General features: G+C 42.0%; 1 protein-coding gene across 10 annotated transcripts in view; it reads left to right on the top strand.

Annotated features, from left to right (window-relative positions):
* Positions 1–1,835: 1,835 nt before the first annotated feature.
* Positions 1,836–22,217, top strand: part of ALDH18A1 (aldehyde dehydrogenase 18 family member A1) — a 64,747-nt gene continuing 44,365 nt past the window's right edge. Inside the window, exons 1-8 of one of the 10 annotated variants that reach the window (XM_032491275.1) lie at positions 1,836–2,055; positions 4,953–5,068; positions 10,310–10,372; positions 12,612–12,826; positions 16,670–16,819; positions 16,908–17,012; positions 19,943–20,095; positions 20,525–20,615. In XM_032491275.1, coding sequence (XP_032347166.1) covers positions 4,981–5,068; positions 10,310–10,372; positions 12,612–12,826; positions 16,670–16,819; positions 16,908–17,012; positions 19,943–20,095; positions 20,525–20,615 — 865 coding nt within the window. In that variant the 5' untranslated portion in view covers positions 1,836–2,055; positions 4,953–4,980. Of the gene's footprint in view, positions 2,146–4,952; positions 5,178–10,309; positions 10,373–12,611; positions 12,827–16,669; positions 16,820–16,907; positions 17,013–19,942; positions 20,102–20,524; positions 20,616–22,217 lie in introns of those variants that run through there. The other 9 variants (XM_032491274.1, XM_032491273.1, XM_032491279.1 and 6 more) reach the window with 9 other exon arrangements.

The raw sequence follows: 22,217 nt of genomic DNA on the forward strand, positions 1-22,217 counted from the left end.
AGAGATTATCATACTAAGTGAAGTGAGATAGAAAGACAAAATATGTGATATCACTTAGATGTGGAATCTAAAAAATGAAAAAGATGAACTTATTTATAAAGCAGAAACAGACTCACAGAAGTAGAAAGCAAACTTATGGTTATCAAAGGAGAAGGAAGGGAAGGATAAATTAGGAGTTTGGGGTTTGCAGATACACACCACTATATATAAAATAGATAACAAGGTCCTACTGTATAGCACAGGGAACTATGTTCAATATCTTGTAATAACCTCTAATGAAAAAGAATATATATATGTGTGTGTGTGTGTATATATATATATCTATATATCTATCTATCTGTCTATCTATCTATATATATATCTCACTGAATCACTATGCTGTACACCAGAAACGAATACAACAGTGTAAATCAACTATATTTCAATTTTAAAAATGAAATAATTTAAAAAATAAAAATTAAAAAGTCATGGTTCTCTATCTTTGAGGATAGATAAAATTCAAAACCTTTAGCATGGCACAGAAATTTTGCAAAGTGCCCCCCACCTCCACCTCACCAAACACCTCTCCTGTTGCGTTCCACATGCAGCCTCTCTTCATAACGTGTCTCAAGCCTCTGCATATTCCATTCCCTCTTCCTCCTGTGATTCTGCTCACCTCTTCTAGGAGAACTACTTACTTCCTGTCCTTCAAAGCACAATTCGAGGTCTTCGGTTCAATCCTCAGTACCGCCATCAAAAACCAAACAAATAAATAAACCTAGTTACCCCACCCAATAATAAAGCTGACTATCAAGTTACTTAAACAATGAAAAAAAACTAACTTAGGAAAACTAAGACAAAAATATAGGAAAACTGCTTATTTAAGAAATAAATATATGGAATAAATTATTTTTAAAAATTAACGAACTATCAAAAAAACACAATTCTTATATCTACTCTTTTTAAAGCCTGGCCTGAATTCCTGGGGACCTCCTCCTCTAGCATCAATCACATTGTGTTGTAATCATTTGCTCACGTATCTGTCTCTCCCCACAAGGCTACAAACTCATCTAGGGACGGGACTATGTCTTCCTCCAAACCTAAGGAATGCGTGGTACATAAACAGCCAGAGTTTAATGAATGAGGGAATGAATAAACAGGCTCAGCGATGTTATTAGGGACTACTACACAAGGGGCAGGATGCCTTCCTCGCAGAACCCACCTCCACTCAAGTGCTCTGCCCACCCCACCCCGCCACATGCCTAGCGTGCCCAGCATTAGGTCTGTGCCTATGCAGGAACATGCCCTTTGAAGAAAACACAGCAAGTAGGAAAGAGGGAGAGAGTCTGAGTTCGAATTTTAAGGGTGGGTCCACATTCGCCTTTGGAATAGTTCCAATTGTCAGGTATTAAATACAACTCTTTTTATATTGTATTCTCACCAATGCCCTTACTGAAGGAAAGGTGGCCTGGGACTCTTGGGGAAACCTCCAGGCGACTAGGGGGCAAATCATTTTATCGCAGTCTCAAAATATTCTCATTTAAACACACGTTTGTCTGGAGTGTGGGATCCTCAAATGTGTGCAAATTGACCCAACCTAGTTCTCAGGTGTGCCTTGGATATAATGGCCAACACTGACAAACACACTGTGTGGGATCTACCAGCTATTGAAGGATCCGGGCATCTTTTCTGCCTCCCAGGAACGTCCGATGGGCGGCTCTTGGACACTCTCTTTGGTCCCTGTCCCTGTCGGCTCCTGGGACGTGGACGTTCACCACGAGCGCTGGAGCCCCGCCTCCCGGCGTCTGCCCGGGCCTCGGCGGGCGGGGCTCGCCACGTGGAGCGCGAACCCGATTCTCGGAAGGTGTCTACGCCATTGTCGCGGCGCAGCTCGGGGCCGGCCTCTCGCCTCGCGTCAACGGCGGAGGCCCCGCGGCCTGGGCTTACTCCAACGCTGCTGACGTAGCGTCGTCTTGCGGGACGTGGACGGAAGAAAAAGGAGAGTACGCCGGCGCCAGAAGTGGCTGGCGCGGAGTGCGGGCTGGGCGGCTGGACCGGGCGGCGGCGGTGTGGCAGGTACGCGGCGTGCTGCGAGGATGGCGGGGATGGCGAGGCGCCGGCGCCTCCACTGGGGCTGATGCGGCACCCAGGCTGTGGTGAGGAAAGGTGTGCGCGCCGTGTCGCGGGCGACCAAGGGTGCTGCGGGGGCGCGGCCGGAGCAGGAGTCTGGTGGTCCGGGGTCCGGCCCGCGAGTGGGTGTGCGCGCGCCGAGGGATGGCGGCGGGCGGGGCCGCCCCGAGCCCGCTGTACCGCCATATGCCAGGCGCGGAGGCCCAGGGACTGCGGGGGCTTGGGGCACTCGGACTCCCTGGCTGCCTTTGGATACACTCAAATGCAGAAACTGGTCCTGGTGGAAGCTTGAAGACCCAGCGGACCCGTTCTCGGTCTGGGAGTCCGGAACCAGCTTCCAGTGCACCTGCAGCCGTGGGGGTGTTTCGCTCTGTTTGTTAACTGCCCACACGCCGATTCTCTGAGGCCTGTGCGTGCGGTCCCGCCTTAGCCCGCCTGAGCTTTCGGGATCGCCTCTTCAAAGCCATCCGCGCCGCAGCCGGGGAGCTCCCTCTCGACCGCCTTTTGCAGTACGGCTTACGGTCTGTGAACTGTTCCTCCTTGGCACATCAGGCGTGACCAGATTCCATGCCCCTCCCCCACCCGCATCCCCTGCTCTGGAGGCGGTGAGGTTTATCCTTGGGTCTTTGTCTTTAAGTAGTGAACCATATACCAAGCCTGTGTTTCTGGGCGACGTTTGTTGGGACTAAAGTTCAATTCTCTGTCCAGATCTGTAAGATAAGGACTTTCTGTTAGAACCTGTAAAGAGGTACTTGAGAAATGTCCTGAATCAAAAGAATGGAAACTTTTCAATTGATGGCATGGAGTCTAGACACAGACACACACACAAACACACATACTCTTTGTTCCCTGGAATTAGCCGTCTACTTTTTGAGGACATAATAAACTCCGGCAGGATGAACTGTCCTTTGCAGTGAGGGAGGGGTCAGTCAGAGGCGATGAGAGAGGCAGGGGAGAGGCCAGGAGGCCTGGTTCAACCTAATAGCTTACTGACTCCTAATATTCACAGCTTTCAGTTATTCTTAGATAAGACAGGGGTAGACAAAAGTATAATTTATTTCGTGTGTCCATCAGAGAATATGGAATCCTTTGTGCTTGTGACAGGTCCTGAAAGAAATAAAAAAATGGTTGTAAAATACTATTAGTGCCCACAAGACAGAAGGAGGAAAACTGATGTTTATTGAGCATCTGTTGTACCCAGGCGTTCCGTGCATTGTCTCACAATAATTCCATGACGCCCTTACTGTTATTGTCCCTGGTTTACAAATAAGGAAACTGAGGCTTAGAAAGATTGAATAATCCTCGAAAAGGCACACAGCTAGCAAGTGCAGAGCTTGAACCAAAATCTGTCCAACTCAAAGTCCATGTTCTCATCCTATTTACCATGCTGTCAGTGGAAAGTTTATAATTCAGTTGGAAAAATCAACAGTACCACATGAACCAGTCAAAAACTAACCTGTGGGATTATATATATATCCAACTTTGAATGCTAGAGTTACTGGGGAAAGTTTGTGAAGGAGATTGAATTTTAGTGTTACTATTTGATTATTTTACCCTTTTTTGACTCTTCTTATGAACATGTTGGAGAATCCACATGTAAATAATTGTTTAGCAACAGTTACTGAAGGCCTTTATAAAAGCAGCAAACATAAATCATCGGCTCATATCATGCTTCAGTGGTATGCAGATAATTTTCTCTTGGGACCTTATATACTGTCAGAAACACCGAAGTCAACAAAGACAGCACTTAACATTTCTAATGCCTGTTAGGTGCCACATCTTTTACAACAGATGTATCCTGCCAGTCTCTTCCCTCTTCTTTCTGTACCTTTGTACAATGTAAATTGAAGAACAGTACACACCACTCCTTGTTTCTCTTCACTGTGGGGCAAAATGCTAGTCTTTTGAGGCGTGTTTAAACACGATGAGGCACATTTAAGAGGGTCAGATTATATCCACCAATCCGCAGAGCAGGAGTTAAAAGGAGGCCCACAAGCAAAGAAGGCGTATTTTTCTTATCTTGTGAAGACAACCATGTCCCTGTAGGCCCTGTAGTGTAAGAGGTGCAATAATGAATGATATATCTTATAAACATACACATAAAGCCCCCTACCTTTTTGTGAAATAAACTATTCTTCGTCTAAAACCTCAAGTTTGAGAAACTGTGGTGGAAAAATGCCCACAGCCACTGTGTTCTCAGCTCTAGGTTTCTAGCCGTGTACTCATCCTCCATGAGATGTGCCCACGGTCATTTCAGATGTCAGTCATTTGCAAGCGTTCTGCTCCCTCCCAGGGATATAAGAGTGTGCTTTGGATTCCTGTGGACAGCAGGAAGAAAGACATAGCAGCAGCCTCTGACCTTTCCTCCCTCTTGTGTCAGCAGGGATGAAGCTGACATTTCGAATATGTGGTTTTCAGAGTTCTGTTGGGAGGTGATAGCAGGAAGGTGGAGATGGCTGCTTACTGACTGTTCAGTCTTGTTTTGATCTGTTGGAGGCTCTCTGATGGTATAGGAATTGCAGTGAGTATTTAGTATCAATACATAAACGTTGTATCTTAAAGATTTTTTTGTCACTCAAAATATTCAGAATCCTTAATTGCTATTTGCTTACATAAAAAACTAAAATGGTCCTAGGAAAGGAAGGATAGAATTGGAGCCTGGGAAGGGGTCATCTGTTTTTTTCTCTCTTTTCTGTATATGGAAGAGGTGGGAGTTCCCCTAATACAGAGGAAGTTGGAACAGGAGGGTCAAGTTTTTACTCTGAGTGTGGGGAAGTGGAGGAAAATAAAGTGAACTGTCTAGTAGTTTTCATTACTCATTTTTTTTTTAATGTATCTTGCAGATACCTTGGTCAGTGAGCACATCGCAGCATGTTGAGTCAAATCTGCCGCTCTGGGTGCCAGTCCTTCACCCAGCGTCTTCTGCCCTGGGTCCAGTCCACAACACTCTCCAGATCTCGTAGGTACCATAGGAAACATAAGTATGTGGGAAGTTTGGTCAGAGTGTGTTTCAAACAAGATTTTAAAGAGGGAAAAAAGAAATAATTTGGCAGAATCAGACAAAGACGGTAAGCAAAGAAACAGCCTACTGGTGAAATGTTGTAAGTGTTTGTATTTATCAATAAAATGAAACTTTTGGAGGGGACAGATAGGTTTATGACGTAGATTATGGTGATGGTTTCACAGGTATATACTTAACCCACAAACTTGTCAAGTTGTATACATTAATATTGTACAGCTTTTTGTATGTCAAATAACTCAAAATTTAAAAGATTTTTTTTTAAATAGTGTTACGTTTATTTAATCCCCTCAGATTTTTTACAGGCTGTTTTTGTTCATTCCTTTTTTGTATTAAGTGTTTAATTTTGAGATAATTATAGATTCATTTGCAATTGTAGGACCTACAATACAGAGAGATCTTTTATACCCTTTTCTCACTTATCCCAATATCTCAACCTGGATATTAATGTGAATAGTCAAGATAAGAAGATTCCCATCACTGTAGGATCCTTCAGGTTTCTCTTTTCTAGCCATCCCCTCTTTCCTGTCCTAATCCCTGGCAACTTCTACTCTGTTCTCCATGTTTATAATTCTGTCATTTCAAAAATTATATATATAATTATATATATATAGTTATATAAGTGAAATCATACAGTATGTGACCTTTGGGAGTGACTTATTTTATTCAGCATAATTCTCTGGAGATTATCTAAATTGTTGTGTGAACCAGTTTGTTCCTTTTTATTACTGAATAATATTTAATGGTGTGAGGGTACCACAATTAGTGTGACCTATTAAAGGACATCTCGTTTCCATTTTTTGACTGTTATGAGTAAGGCTGCTAAAAGCATTCATATATAGGAGTTTTTTTTAATTGAAGTATAGTCAGTTACAATATGTTAGTTTCTGGTGTACAGTACAATGTCCCAGTCACGCGTATACATACATGTATTTGTTTTCATATTCTTTTTCATTAAAGGTTATTACAAGATATTGAATATAGTTCCCTGTGCTATACAGATGAAATTTGGTTTTTAGGACTTTCTGTGAACATAGTTTTCATTTGTCTGGGATAAATGACCAAAAGTTCAATTGCTGGGTTGTGTGTTGCAAGTGGTAGTTAGAAACTGCCAAACTTGTTTTTGCAGAGTGGCTGTACAATTTTACATTCACACCAGCAGTGTGTGAGTGATTCATCTTCTCTTCATCCTCACCAGCACTTGATGCTGCTACTCTTTTTAATTTTATCCATTCTGATGAGTGTGTAATGATACCTGACTGCGGTTTTAACTTCCTTTTCCCCAATGGCTAATGATGTTGAACATCTTTTCACGTTCTTATTTACCATCTGTATGTCCTCATCAGTGAAATGTCATTTGCTCATTTTTAATTGGATTGTTTGTTTTTTACTGTTGAATTTTTGAGAGTTTTTAATGTGTTCTAGATACTAGTCCTTGCTCAGATGTGTGGTTTGAAAGTATTTTTCTCCCAGCTCATAGCTTGTTATTTCAGTCTCTTAACAGGGTCTTTCACAGAAGAAAGTTTTTGGACTTTAATGAGGTCCATTTTATCAGTTTTTCCTTTCATGGATTGTACATCTGGGGTCAGATCTAAGAACTCTGTATAGCCTTAGATCCTAAAGATTTTCTTTCTCCTGTTTTTTCCTAAAAGTTTTATAGTTTTACATTGAAGTCCATGATTCATGTTGAGTTAATTTTTATGTACGGTGTGATGGTTAGGTTAAGGTTCATTTTTTTGCATATAGATGTCTGGTTCCAGCACCATTTGTTGAAAGGCTGTTTATGATGTTTTGAGTTGCCTATCTCCTTGATAACAGCTAAATGTTATCAACAGTCTGTCTCCAAACCTTGCATCAAGAGAACTTGCTTATCAACAAATCAAGCTTATCATTGGAAAAATCTCTGTGTCTCCTTCTTGTAAATAAGAGTGTAAAGGTTAAAAGTTTAGGGTCTGGCACTAGGCTCCCTGGATTTGAAAATTAGCTCTGCTGCTTACTTAATAAATAACTTGGTGACGGCAGCTATGGATTTAGGTCACAATTCCGTGGGTTGGCATTTTGGACCACGTACAACTGCACAGTGGTTCTCTGTCTGTCAGCTCTCACATTGGCTCAGGGTTGATTGTTGAGGGCCAGGGGGTCCTCCTCTACTGGGATAATAGATCATCTCTGTTCCACATGGCCTCTCCTCAGGCCGGCTACCCATGGCTTCTTCACATTGGTACTTCTCAAGACCAGCAAGCCTGGAAACAGCAAGGCCTCTTGAGGCCTAAGCTTGGAATATATACAGAGTTTGACTTCTGCTACGTTGTATTGGTTTTAGCAAGTCATAGGGCCAGCCCAGATTCATGGAATGGGAAAATAGACTCCACCCATTGATGGGAGGATTCAAGTATTATGGCCATTTTTATCATCTGGTAGTGCAGGTGAGTTATTCAACTTCTCTGGGCCTCAGTTTCCTTATTTATAAAATGAGGCTAATAATAATAACTAACTAACTCACAATAATACCTAACTCATGTGCTTGATTCATGAGAATTCAGTAAGATGGCGACAATGATGATGATGATAGCCATAGCTAATACTTTTTTATAATACCAGCTAATCTTTATTGAGTGTTTACTTTGTGCCAATAATTAACTCATTAACTCATCTCCTTCCCCACAACAACCTTATGAGACAGGTGAGGTAACAGCAAGTAAGTGGAGGGGTTGAGATTCCAACCCAGCTGTCTGGCTCCAGAGCCTACACTTGTGCTTTTACGTATCCTCTGCCTCTGTGTAAGGTGTCTGAGTAGGTGACACAGCTCCTGGTGTAGAATAAGTATTCACCTCAGTATTTTCATTGTTGATTTTACTGTTTATTCTCACTAGCCTCATTCACAGAAGAAGGCACTTTCTGACCTTGTCCCTAGGATTTTTTGTCTTTGTATCCAATTTCTCTGGAGCCTGGAGCCCTGTGTTCACTGTCCATGATAAGCACAAGAGCAGAAAAGAAATAAAAAAGGCAAAGTGAGAAAGCATAGATAGAAAAAGAGGGAAGTGGAAGGCCAGGAAGGGAGATAAAAACCATATCAGGGTCCCTTCTTGTTCAGGCCTGGAACACAGCCTCATTGATTGCTGAGCTTAAGGACTAATGCTGGAAGGGTAAAGGACTTCTCTTCCCTTGGAATATGACCTGAGGCACTTTTGAGGAATACAGATAACCCTCCCCCTTCCCCCAACACGTGTGCACACACATGCACCTCGGTATCCCCTCATACTTAACAGGAGAGATGGCTTTTCTTTGAGACTTAAAGCCTAAAGGTTCCTTAGAAGATGAGAAGAGATTACCCATCCAGAAGCCTTGGATTTTTCTTAACTAATCAAGGCCTTCTCAGTCCTTAATATGGACCTTAAAAAGTATAATACACTGAAGAATGTAAAAATGCCCTCAAGAAATGTAGAGTCAATCTGGGGGGATGAAAGCATTGTTGAACAGGAAACCCAGCAAAGCTCTGGACCCCAGAGAGCTCTCCTAGATGCAGAACCCGCTAGATGTCACTGAGCTTTTATTTGCTTGAAATTTTGTTCCTCTTGAACCTTCTCATCCCTGATCTTCTGTGACCCAGTTGCCTGCCGCCAGAACAACCCTTGACTGCCTGGCACCAAGTGCCCAGCCTCCTCTGCTGATACAGACTGGATCAGGAGTCTCATTCATGCTAACTTGGCCTGCTAGATTCTGATTGGTTTCTGCCATTTGATCACCTGGACTGACCTACTTGCCACTACCCGTGTCCCTGAGGTGTCCTCTCAGGCTGCCCCACCCATGCTGAGCACTTTTTGAGGACAGGACATGCCCTACAGTGCACAGGAGAGAAACATGGCCGGCCCAGTCGTGACAGCTGTCGATGGGATATGTGGTACTTGGGTACAGCCCTGAGCTCTGCATACAGCCACTAGTGTTCCCGGGGCCAGACTCCAGGGAAATCTCTCCCTTTACCACCCCTCCCTCCATCAAGTCAGCAAGGCCAGAACCATCATGTATGTAACTTTTAAGCTTAGACTTGGGCATCTGCATTACTTAGGATAATATCCCTGAAGGGGCTGGGCCAGTGTACTTACATTGGTGAACCTTATGAAGAAAGGCAGCTCTCCACGGAACTTAGCCCCAGCAACATGCCAGTCCTTCAGTCCCAGGGACTCTCCCAGCAGGAACAGGTCTAGCAAGGGCGCCAAGCCCCAGTTGTATCCCAGAGGATGACTTAATGAGCAGCTTTCTGCCAGGAACTAGACTGCAAGCCTCTTGCAAAAAAAAAAAGTCTATATCATCTTGTATCTCCAGCAGACTTGAAACACAGCCACTTAAGGAAGTGGTTATTTAAGAGAGGAAAGAAAACATTCCTTACGACTTCATTTTAAATGGTCTTTCTAAGATTTGTATGTGAAGGAGGCAGAGAAGGAGGAGAATACACATGATCTTCTGGTCCACAACAATAGGATTCCACCTGCTTTTACCCACCATTGTTACAGCGTAGAGAAAAACAACAGGTGCTGCATTACAGTTAAGGGAATCAGTGGTCAGGAGATAGAGGTCTGGGTAGAGAAATTCTTAAAATGTCTGTAAATATAGAAGGAGGTGATCATGGTTGATTCAAGTGAAGAAAGTTACTCTATAATAGTACAATTATAGAAGAATGGTCTGAAAGTGGCTGGGAATGATTATTTAGTAAATCATTCCAATGTTTATTAATGTCTGTGGTGATACATAGAGAACTCTTTGAGGGGGAAATGCCTGAAGTTTATTCCTGCTGAGAACTTGTGTTCCCCATCTTGTCTTGCTTCTTGGGTCCAGCACATCCCACCAAGCAGAGGTCCATCTGCTGTGAGTGAGCCCACCCATCAACCACCGACGTCCACGGCCAGCTCGGCCTCTCCTGCCCAGGCATCCCTGCCCTTCCGCTTGCGCACTCATCCTCCTATGTCAGTTAGAGTCAGTCAGGTGCGCGTCACAGAAAAGCCCAAATATGGACAGCTCAGACAGGACAGCAATCTGTTTCTCTCTCTTTCTCCTGAAAGAAGCTGGGGCCCTGAAAGAAGGGAGGCGGCCCAGGGCTCCCTGGACAGAGCAGCTCTGAAATCCTCAGGCTTCCATGTACCTTCTTTCTTGTTGTGTCACGGTTCTTCATGTGTTTTCTTGTAGTTGGAAGTAGATGTTTGCGTTCCAGCCTTTGCACCCATGTTCCAAGCAGCAACATGGATGAAGGGAAGCACTCTTCTTTTTTTTTCTTTTACATTTTTCATTCACATTTAATGTAATTTCAGTCAAAAAGGCTTCAGGCAGCATCAATAGGTAACAGAGCATTGGGTAAGAAGGAGAAGACATTCTAAGACACAGCATGGTTCTTCCATATGAAGTAACTGTGGGGCTCTGAGCTGCTAAACCTTGATTTATTTATCTAGAAATAGACAATAGCCATAAGTTGGCACAAATGAATGTGGCTGGTGGCAGCTTGAAATCGGGCAGCTGTGGGGTCCAGTCTTACTCAGGAAACACTTTTGTTTTTAAGGAAATTCCTAGAAGTCCCACATTTTCGTGTGTATCTCATTAACCAGAACTTAGTCACATGGCCATACCGAGCTGCGCGAGAAAGTCTGGGAAATGTAGTTTTCTGACTGGTGGCAGTGTGCCCTGCTAAAACTGGGGAAGTCCCTGAATTTGTGAGAGAAAGGGCAAATGGGTAGTTGGTAAGCAGTCAGCAGAAAGAATTGGACGCATGAGATGTTGTGAAGTGGTTCGTGCCTGACACTCAGCGCTGACTGTTACGTTTTCAGCTTTTCAATTAAGTTTGGTTTTTTCTTTTGTTTTGGGTTTTTTGGAGGGGGGGGAGTGTTTGTGGGGGAGGTGGAGGCCTCTTTAGAAATCTTGTTCAGTGTTACAAGGAAAAGAATCAGGAAAGGATTGATTAGGGGCAGATGTCCAAAGGGATAGAAAGAAGTATCTGACTCCAGCCTTGCTTTTCTTTCAGAAAGCTATCCAGTTTCTTTATTATCGTTAACAAGCATTTCATGCTGCCATGTTACAAATTTTAGGTAGATGAGTTATGATTTTTTTAATTACTTATACCAATTACTTCGCTCTGTATTGTCTTAGCTAATCAGACTTACTGTCTTTTTAAGTGGTGTGGTTTCTTTAAAAGCACACATGTATATATGCACCCCAATGTTCATAGCACTATTTACAATGGCCAAGACATGGAAACAACCTAAATGTCCCTCGACAGATGGCTGCATAAAGAAGTTGTGGTATATTTCTACAATGGAATACTACTCAGCCATAAAAATAATAAAATAATGCCATTTGCAGCAACATGGATGGACCTGGAGATTGTCATTCTAAGTGAAATAAGCCAGAAAGAGAAAGAAAAATGCCATATGATATCACTTATATGTGGAATCTTGGGGAAAAAAAAGACAAACGAACTTATTTGCAAAACAGAAAGAGACTCAGACATAGAGAACAAATGTGGTTACGTGGAGGGGAGGGGGTGGGAGGGGATAAATTGGAAGTTAGAGATTTGCAAATACTAATTGATATATATAGAACAGATAAACAACAAGTTCATGCTGTATAGCACAGGGAACTATATTCAATATCTTGTAGTAACTTATGGTGAAAAAGAATATGAAAACAAAATATGTATGTTTGTGTATGACTGAAGCTTTGTGCTGTACACTAGAAATTGACACAACATTGTAAACTGACTATACTTAAATTAAAAATATATATATATGTGTATGTATATATATATATATACACCCCCCCCAAAAGCACACATTTTTCTGATTATGAAAGCAGTGCATTTTTACTACATAAATTTGGGAAACATAGACAAGAATAAAGAAGAAAAATAAAATCACCCATAATCCTGTCACGAGATAAAATACTAATGTTTTGATTTATTTTCTTTATCTTTTTTATTATGCATTTAGACATGTGTATGAAGCTAACATATCACAAGCATTTTACTATTAAAAATTCTAAAAATGTTAATCTTTCTGCCCTTTTTTGACATTTACCCTACCTCTGATTTTTCCTATTATAACAAATGTGATTAGCCTTCTGATAAATATCTTTGTCTCCATCTCTGATTAATTCCTTAGAATAAATTTCTGGACATGGAATTGCTGGATCAAAGATGTGAACATTTTTAAGGCTTTTGATTTATTTTGCCAACGCGTCTTCAGGAAAGATTGTCTCATCTAAACTCTTTACCAGCAGTGTTTGAGTGCACCTGTGACCTGCGTGCTGGGTGTAAATGCCACATAATGCTAGAATAAAACATGCTAGATGTGGCTTTTGATATGCAGGTTTTACTCAGTTAAGAATGATAAAGCTATTTTTTTGGTGACTAAACTGGTTACTATTACTAATATCTTTTTAATGAGAAATTGTATGTTGTATTTCTCTTTCTTTTCTTGCATTTGACTTGGGGGGGTTACAGATCGTGTCCAGCCTTCAGCCACGGGACATGTTCGTTCTTGGAGCAACATCCCCTTTATCACTGTACCCCTCAGCCGTACACATGGCAAATCTTTTGCCCACCGCAGTGAGCTGAAGCATGCCAAGAGGATCGTGGTGAAGCTCGGCAGTGCCGTGGTGACCCGAGGGGATGAATGTGGCCTGGCACTGGGACGCCTGGCATCTATTGTTGAGCAGGTAATCACCAAGATGGAAAATCCAGCTGAACTAAAACAAAATCAGCTTTTTAAGCTGTCATTTCAGGTTTCTGAGTTTGTAAAATAACCTTCATTTGAGTGCGGTAGATTTAACCCAATCTGAAAACACCCTTTCTCAATGAAGGCGCCACAGGGAGACAGCAGCTCAGGGCAAGTAAAGGGGATGTCAAGGAGTAGAGTTGATTTCATGCAGTTCATCCCTCAGGCGATGCTCCCTAGTGTTCTAGTGGTTAGGATTCGGCGCTCTCATCCCTCAGGCTTCTTAGTGATAAGGAGCTGTATAGGTCAGTGACTTTTAATCCTGGCTGCACTCTAGAATTGCTTGAGGGGCCTGGAGATGCCTGGGCATCATACTCAGCCATTTAATAAGTATCTCTGGCATGAGGCTCCAGCATCTGCGTTTTTCAAGTTTCCCAGGTGACTCATATGTAGTCAAGGTTAAATACCTGATGAATTTGTGTACATATTGAGCTTTTCCCCCCTGTTTTGATTGGCTTTATCTTTTTTAATTAGCCCAATTATCTTGAAATAAATATGAGCTATTGTTTAAAAAATTTCCTAAATTCAGGTATTTAAAAGCTTACCCGACTGCATGGAGAATACTGTGTAAGGCTTTCATTTGAAAGCAGAAGGATACAAAGCCACAAAAGAGAGAATAAGCAAGCACTGAGGGTCTGAGAGACATCCTGTGCACAAGCCCCCCAGGGTCTTTATTCATACAGGGACCATACCCTGTTTCCAGATTAAATCACCAAGAGATGTGTGCAAGGAATCTTGGCTTTGAAGGGACTCAAAGCAGAAGTTTTCAGTGGGGATTTTATGCCCCCACTGGCCATGCAGTCAAACAGGCTATAGTTTATCAGTAAAGAAACTGATCTTGAGGGGCCAGCATGGGAGTTTTGGACTTTAAACATCACATCACAAATCCTACTACCCTTATCTTTTCTAAGAGCAGGGATCAGCAAACTTTCCCTGTAAAAGGCCACATACTAAATATGTTATCTTCTTTAGGGCATATGGTCTCTGTCTCAACTACTCAGCAATACTGTTGTAGCACAAAAGCAAACCTCAGACAGTATATAAATGAATAGTCATGACTGTGTTCCAATAAAACTTTATTTGCCAAAACAGATGCAGGTCAGATTTGACCTGCAGTCCGCAGTTTGCCAACCCCTGACCAAGAGTCAAAAACCAGACATCCAGGTATCCTGGAGATAAAGCTGGAGCCTTTTCATTCTAGCTGTGACTCAACTCTATCTTCCATAACCACATTTTCTATTTTTAAAAAACAATTTTACTGAAGAGTTGGTATGAGAAAGCTGCTAACCTAAAACCTGATGGAATTTTCTTCATTTAGTTTCTGTGCTTAGCAATTATCAGATTTGCCTCTCAGATTGAGTCCATCAGATCAATTCAGTTTAACAAATGTTTATCAAAGGGCTACATTGTAAGGGTCTTGACTAACCTCTAACTGTTGTCTCTGTCCTTGGGAAGCCAGAACTGGGACTCCCAAAATAATAAGGTGGTTGTTCAAGGCAGTGAATATCCAAATGAGAAGGCCCAAATGACAATGACTGATAGTTCCAGAGATGGTAAAATCAAATGAGAGTGTTGTCATTCTTGGGGCTTTCTAGGAGAGCTGAAACTCAACATGGATCTTTGTGACTGGTAGGATTTGCACCAACGGAGGGGAAGTGTTCCATGTTGCCAAGTGCACACTGTAAATGGTGCCCCTAGAATTGTGCAGCCCAGCGCTTCTGGGGAATGGGGAGGTTCTATGAGTGAAGTCCAGATGGGGGACAAAAACAGGAATGAGTATGGCATGTGATGGGCCAGGGAAGAGGTAAGCTTAAAGGTGATGATGGTGATCTCATCAGGGAAGAATGGGAATAAAGTGTATTGTTCTTTATGCAGGGCTTTGAAACCAGGTAGAAGATTTCGGGTTCAATCTCAAAAACAGACTGAATGTTTTGAGCAGAGGAGAAACTTGATGAAAACAATGGGGAGAATCTGGTAATGGTTTGCTTAGGCGACCAGCTCTCCTTTTAGGGACACCCATGGACCTCATGGAAGGGTTTTCTAGATCTGGGCAATACGAATAGATAGTCAGCTGTTGTGTCCAAGGCATCTGATCACAGTACATAGACTCAGGAGCCAACTTCAAGCGGCTTCCATTGACCAAAAGTGGGAATATCTGAACATTAATAAAGATAATTTCTACACTAAATTTAAACACAGGAAATATGTGTAAATCCATGAATCACAATGATACTTCAAAAAAATTCATTGGTCATCTTTGAAGGATTCTGGAGAAACTTCTCATTATTTTGGAAACTGATACATAAAGGAAAAGAGACACACATTTGTGCTGCATTTCATATACATAGTGTACCTCAAGGTAACCAAATAGTTAATGAGTACTTCCTTTATGGAAGTACTCTAGCCTGTAAATAAAGAGGAAATGAATGAGTAAGAATATCAGCGTCTTGTAGCCCCTAATGAATTAATAGCCTTGGTGATGCATCAGCAGTTGCTAACATCACAAAAAGAAAGACAGCCAGGCCTTATGTATCCCCTTGATGGACATCATGAGCTTAAAGAATTCTTGAGAAAAAAATCAAGCCTCCATACCTAACAGTGGTTTATAGGAAATAGAGCACAGCATTAAATGGCACCGTAGGGACAAAGCAGGAAAATCGAGTCTGAGAAACCCTAAAGGGCAGATAACTCTGTTTCTTTAACAAAAAATTACACGGGAAAAAAATGATAGTGGGGAACCTATGGATTAAAAGTGAATTAAGGGACATTTCAACTGATTGCAATGTATGGGCTTAATTTGTATCTCAATTTGAGCAAGCTCAAAAAATTGGAGAAATGTGAACTTGGATATTTGGTATTAGGGAATTATTGAAGTAGGTAATAATGGGTTTGTGGATGTATGCATAACTATAATTTTTTTAGCAATTACTGCTGAAGTATTTACAGATGAGATAATGTGTCTGGAGCCTGGGATTTCTATTAAAATAATGATGGGGCTGTAAAAGGAATATTCGAGAGTGAGAAATTGGCCATAAGAGGTAGTTGTTAGAGCTAGGTGATGAGTATGTGGGGATTTGTAATTCGATTTATGCCACTTTGGTTAAGTATGAAATTTTCTATGATAAGAAGTTATTTTTTTTAGATCATGGTTTATCATAGCTGTTTCTGAGTTCCTGAACCATGTTACAGGGTTCAAGCATTAGGAGGAGTGGACAGGTTAGGAATTTTTTATTTTTTTCATGTGGACCTGTCCGAGGTGGGAAACGAAATGATCACAGTTGAATCTAGGCAGACAGAGCGGAACAAGGTCAGCATCTGTCCCTGGTCCAGCCAGAGGCAACCCATGAGAATCAGACATGCCCCAGAAACAGCCTCATCTCCCCAGGTCATACCTTAGAATGTGAGAAGCCGTCTGCTAAGTTTACTTGCAATTCCTAGCTCCAGACTCATGTTCTTGGCTTTGTTTGCTGAAACAACTAGGTTTTCTGCATAATAGGCTCCTCCAGATACCTCCAGGTCCTGTGGATGGCAAACCTGGCTACACACCAGAATCCCGTTATTAAAAATTTCTTGTTTCTATCTGTCTCCTACTTATCAGATTTGAGGAAGCATGTAGGACTCTGTATTTTTACCGAAAAACCTGGGTGATTCTTCCCAAGCCAGCCCACTGCTGGTCTGTAAACCAGCATTTGGGATCCACTCATTAGTTCCCCCTACCTGAATCTCTTGTGATGAGAGGAAAAACATGACAGTGACTTGTGCCTTTTCCTTCCTCAGCTGCCAGGTGTCAGTGTTACAGAACCAAGGCCGAGAGATGATGCTGGTGACCAGTGGAGCCGTAGCCTTTGGCAAACAGCGTCTGCGCCACGAGATCCTTCTGTCTCAGAGTGTGCGGCAGGCCCTGCACTCGGGACAGAACCAACTGAAAGAGATGGTGAGTGCTGCTTCCCCACCTCCGTAGCAGGGTCCTTAGGCCTCCTTCCCTCACCCCCAACCACACCTTGTCTTTTGGTGTGTTACAGGCAATTCCAGTCTTAGAAGCCCGAGCCTGTGCAGCCGCCGGACAGAGTGGGCTGATGGCCCTGTATGAGGCCATGTTTACCCAGTACAGCATCTGTGCTGCCCAGGTGAGCGGCTGGCCTTCACAAGGGGGTGTGGGGCATGTGAGGGTGATGCCCGTGGAGCAAGGTGATTACAAGCAGGGAGCCAGACTGCCGAGGTACAGTCCCAGCTTCACCACTTGCTCGTTGGGGTAGCTGGACAAAGGCTTTAAATCTATCTTCTTTGTGCCTCAGTTCCTTATCTGAAAAATGAGGATATTATCAGTACCACTGCAGAGGGGTTTTGGAAACACTCAATGAAAAAAATGCATGAAAAGCATTTAATGTAGTCTGGTACAGAATACCTTCCCGGTAAGTGTTCGATCTTGTTAGTGTACTAATAACTCTTAGGAGTGCTGCCACTTCTGAAGATGGAAAGGTTTGATGTCTGTATTTCATTGGCTTCTTTGGCTTTAGGTGGCTTGTTTCTCTGCACCTGATCGCCTTATTTGATAGATATCTATTAAGCATTGAAGGGAAATGCTGGTGGGTGGTTTTTTAATTCATTTAGCAAGTGTTTGCTGAGAGCCTTTGGTGTGCCAAGGAGTGTTTTAGATGTTGGGGATACTGGTGAACAAACAGGCCCTGCTCAGGTCCTCACGGAACTTATAAACTTTTAGTGGTTACCCCCTGAATGTTCTAGAACCTTCTTTCTACATTGTTTCTTTTCTACCTAAATTTCCAGAATTTTTTTCAGTTGTATTTTTAATCAACTATACAACTACACACTAAATAGAAACACCTAAATATCACAAAACAACTAAAAAAATCTAACTCCCCAAGTTATTTTCAAATTCCTTTGCTGCCTCTGATCTTACCTTTTACACAGATGATGTTATATATACATCCTTTCAGGTCTGGCTCTTGCATTTCCTCTCACTTTTTCTGTTTCTTCATCATTTTCACAGTTGTTATCCACAGTGATGTTCTGGTATTATACCAGCGTATCCTTGAGTAAGGGAACTGAAACAGAAAGGCATGGACTTCTGCACCTTTTGCCTCTGGGTGGGACCCCACTCTGTGTAATTGTAATTTTTTTTCTGTTACATAAATGCAGTGGAAATCTCAATTTCTGTCACCCTTCATTATCAGCTCTTTTCTCATCCACAGTGCAATGACAGTTTTAGCCTCTAATTTTTTCAAAAGTGCCTGGAGTCAGGTAAGGAAACTTATTTAGGTCTAGGAACTATGTTTTTGTTTTATTTTTTCCCAGGTATGAAACTTTTTGAGTTTTTTTGTTCATTTATTTTAGTGAAAGTATCTTTTAAAATACTGTACAATCAGCCGTTGTTTTTATTAACATTGATGTGAAAGAGTTCTGCGCCCTCCAGTTTCCAACAAGCATCCATCTGTGGGCCCCTTCTCTCCCACACCTTTGCCTTCCCCATTATCTGATCTACAACAAATCTTTGCCCTTTGCACTTATCCTATGGTTCCTTGTTTTCTTTAGTAATCCTGTTTTGAATGCCATTTTCAGGGCTTTTGAAAATCTCCCGTAAGTTTCTTGTCAGGTTAAAGACTTAAACAAGGACAATAGCTTATTTTTCCTCCATAGAAATGAGATTGAGCTGCATCCTAACAGTTTGCCCTCTCCAAGCACAGACTTTGCTTTCTCTGGTCTCTTGTCTCCTACCTCTTGTTTGTTAAACTGTTTGAGCAACAGGATATTTTCACTAGACCTTTATACCTCCTGCTTGCCTTCCCTGCACACACGTGGTTACTTTTATTGTTTGACCTTTCATCACCAGGACTAGAATCTATATGATCACCTTTGACCCAGGCTTGTTTTTTACAGAACTAAACTTTCTGAAAAGGCATTCATGACCTACCCTGTCACATCTTTCCCAAACTATCAACATTTTAATTCTCCATCCCAATAGCCAGTATAGGGCTTGGCGTATCAGAGATACTCAGTAAATTTTTTATCGAATGAGTGAGTAAATTATTTCCCTTAGTCATTTTACCATTTTGTCTTTATCACCCACATTTTCTGTATCATTAAGGCTCCTGCCGTCTTCTCAGTTACCATAGCCCGACCCTGGTTCAGAGCTTAACCATCCCCACTTGGACTGTTTCAGTACTTTCCTTCTCGACCACCTGCCTTCAACCTTGCCTACTTCAGCTCTGCCCTGTATCACAAAACATATCCATGAACGTCAGAGGGATTTCATTGAAACATTTATTCAGGGGCTTCTAGGTTTGTTACCATTTTGTTTCTTGCTATCATCCCCATTTATCTTTCTCCCCTGCTACACATTGCCTAATACTCTGATTCAAGCAAGGGAGTGGACCTGTTAACCGCCCCTGCACTCAGCTCTCCACTCTACCTTTGAGCAACTTGTGCTCATCCCCTACCCTGAGCCTTCTTTCAGTTTGTGACTAAAGATTCACCTCCATCAACTTCTCAGACTCATCCCCCTTGCTTAGACACGGTCTTTGCTAACTCTAGCAGTGGTCGGTTGCCGAGCAAGAACAGGGGCAACACACCCCATTCTGTTTTGCTTAATACACTTTCCAGGCAGAGTAACCATTCACTGACTTGCTTGCCACATGTTTCAGCATTTACTCTGCATGGCCAGACTTTGAATCAGATGCTGGGATTCAAAATATTTTAGAAATTCATGGAAGTCATTACTCCTTGCAGTGTCCCTCCAAAGTAGATACATTAATTTTCTTAATTTTGTCAGTGGATGAAATTTGGTAGCTCTCTGAAGATTAAAGTACTTTTGCAAGATGTCTTGAGCATCCTAAAATAAATCTTCCAAGTGATTCTAACTTTTTTCCTGTCTCTAAAAGAATAGAGTAAGTGTCCAAAGATGTATGTTCCATTCTAATCTGTACAGGATCCCCAAAACCTAAAGTTGAACTCCTTTACTCTTAGCATCCTTTGGATGCTGTTCCTGGTAAATTCATCATTTTCCTCTCTCCTGTATTTTCAATCTCTTTAATCCTTTTAGATTTTGGTGACCAATTTGGATTTCCATGATGAGCAGAAGCGCCGGAACCTCAATGGGACACTTCATGAGCTCCTCCGAATGAACATCGTCCCCATTGTCAACACAAATGATGCTGTTGTCCCCCCAGCAGAGCCCAATAGTGATCTCCAGGGGGTAAATGTGGGTAAAGTATTCTCATGGGTTGATCATGCTGTAGACCTTAATGCCGTGCTTTGCTGCATGTACTAACACCTAGAGTTTGGCATAAACAAGATGGAGAGATTGGGAGAGAAGCTGGCATCCTGGAGCAGTGGCTGCATAAGCCCTTCTGAAGTCAGGGGGTTTCATTCAACCGGGTGAGGTGCGATAGTGGCTTACCATGGTGCTGCTGAGCATGGCTTGTATATATCCGCGGATAGAAGGGTCCATGTCTAGAAAGGGGGTTACCGGTAGGCATGCTGTTTTGCAGACTGAAGGGGTCTGTGAGAGCTGTCATGCACGCACGGTCGTTAATTTTGTCTGCCAGAGTCTAGCTGAGCACTTTGTGGACTTCTTTTTGAACTGCATAGCTCACTCACTTAGGACTTTTTGCCTGCTTTTTAGGTCATTAGTGTGAAAGATAATGATAGCCTGGCTGCCCGTCTGGCCGTGGAAATGAAAACCGACCTCTTGATTGTTCTTTCCGATGTAGAAGGTACAAAGTAATTCCTTTCCTTTTATCCATTCTTTGTTTTAAATACGTTGTGTGTGAGCACATGGGTTCCCAAGTTTGAGTCCTTCTGATTTTTTTTAACTATGGACAGTTATTTTCTGAGCCATATGGTCTGATAAGGGTTTTATGACTCAAAAGAAAGTGGGGATTCTGGGAGATGCAGTTTGAATACTTAAATGTCATTTCTAAGTACATTAGTTTTGTCTTTTATAACAGCTTAATGGAGATATAATTCATGTAACATACAATTCATCTGTTTAAAATTTACAGTTCAGTGATTTTTAGTGTATTCATACAGTTGTTCAACTCTCACCACAGCTTAGAACATTTTTTATCATGCCAGCAAGAATTTCTGTACCCATTAGCAGTCACTCCTCACTTCCCCTCAAACTCTCTAGCCCTTGGCAACCTCTAATCTACCTCCTGTCTGTATTGATTTGCCTATTCTGGACATTTTGTATATATGTAATATGTGATCCTTTCTGACTGACTGCTTTCATTTAACATAATGTTTTCACAGTTCATCTATACTATACCGTGTATCAGTACTTCATTTATGTTTACTGCCAAATAGTATTTCACTATATAGATATACTATATTTTATTTGTGTATTCATCAGCTGATAGACATTTGTGCTGTTATGACTGATGCTGCTGTGAGCACTCATACGTATCTTGGTGTGAACATGCTTTTTACTTTACTGCTGGAACATATGTTCAGCCTTTTGAAGAAGTACCAGGCCGGCTCCCAAAGCAGCTGCACCATTTTATGTTCTCCCAGCCGTGTAGGAGGGTTCCAGTTTCTCCATGTCCTCTCTAACACTGTCCTCTTGTTATTTGCCTTTTTGATTATAGCCATCCTGGTGGGTGTGAAGTGATACCTCACTATGGTCTTGATCACTTTCTGGTTTTAGTGTAAATCAGATGACAGATGATTTTAAATCGGAGCCAGTGCAGAAGATCCAGGCTGTATGGCCACCGCGCTTTTGGATGTCACTTGCTCCTCTCTGCTTCCCTCCTCATGCAGGGCCCCTCCGGGCTCCATTTTGGCTCTCCATTCACTGGTCTCACTTTCTTTTTTCTTTTTTTTTTTTTTTGGAGGAGGGAGGGTAATTAGGTTTGTTTCTTTATTTATTTGAATGGAGGTACTGGGGGTTGAACCCAGGACCTCTTGCATGCTAAGCATGTGCTCTAGCACTGAGCTATACCCCTCCCCCCTCTTCTCACTTTCTTAAGCTGTTCCCACTTCAGATTTTGACCCATAAGGAATATGGTAGCTGTATCTAAAATAGGCCAAATCTAAATCTGTTCAGTTTCAGTAAATCTACACTCTTTTTTCTCACCTATACTACCTGTCAAGGTAAAGGATATGAGTTTGAGAGATCAATGTATAAAACCCAATGTGAACTATAGTAAACTGTTTTACTTCAGCCTCAAACACCAAAACTGGACATTAGCAGGCTTGTGCTCTTAACTCTGATTAGTTATCCACTGAATATTGATCTTTAGAACAATATCAGAATTTTAAATACACTATTGGCAGGTTTGAGAGGTCGCTACAAGGAAAAAGAGGAGTTGGCAGAA

The sequence above is a fragment of the Camelus ferus genome, chromosome 11 (assembly GCF_009834535.1).
Source record: "Camelus ferus isolate YT-003-E chromosome 11, BCGSAC_Cfer_1.0, whole genome shotgun sequence".
NCBI classification, from domain to species: domain Eukaryota; kingdom Metazoa; phylum Chordata; class Mammalia; order Artiodactyla; family Camelidae; genus Camelus; species Camelus ferus.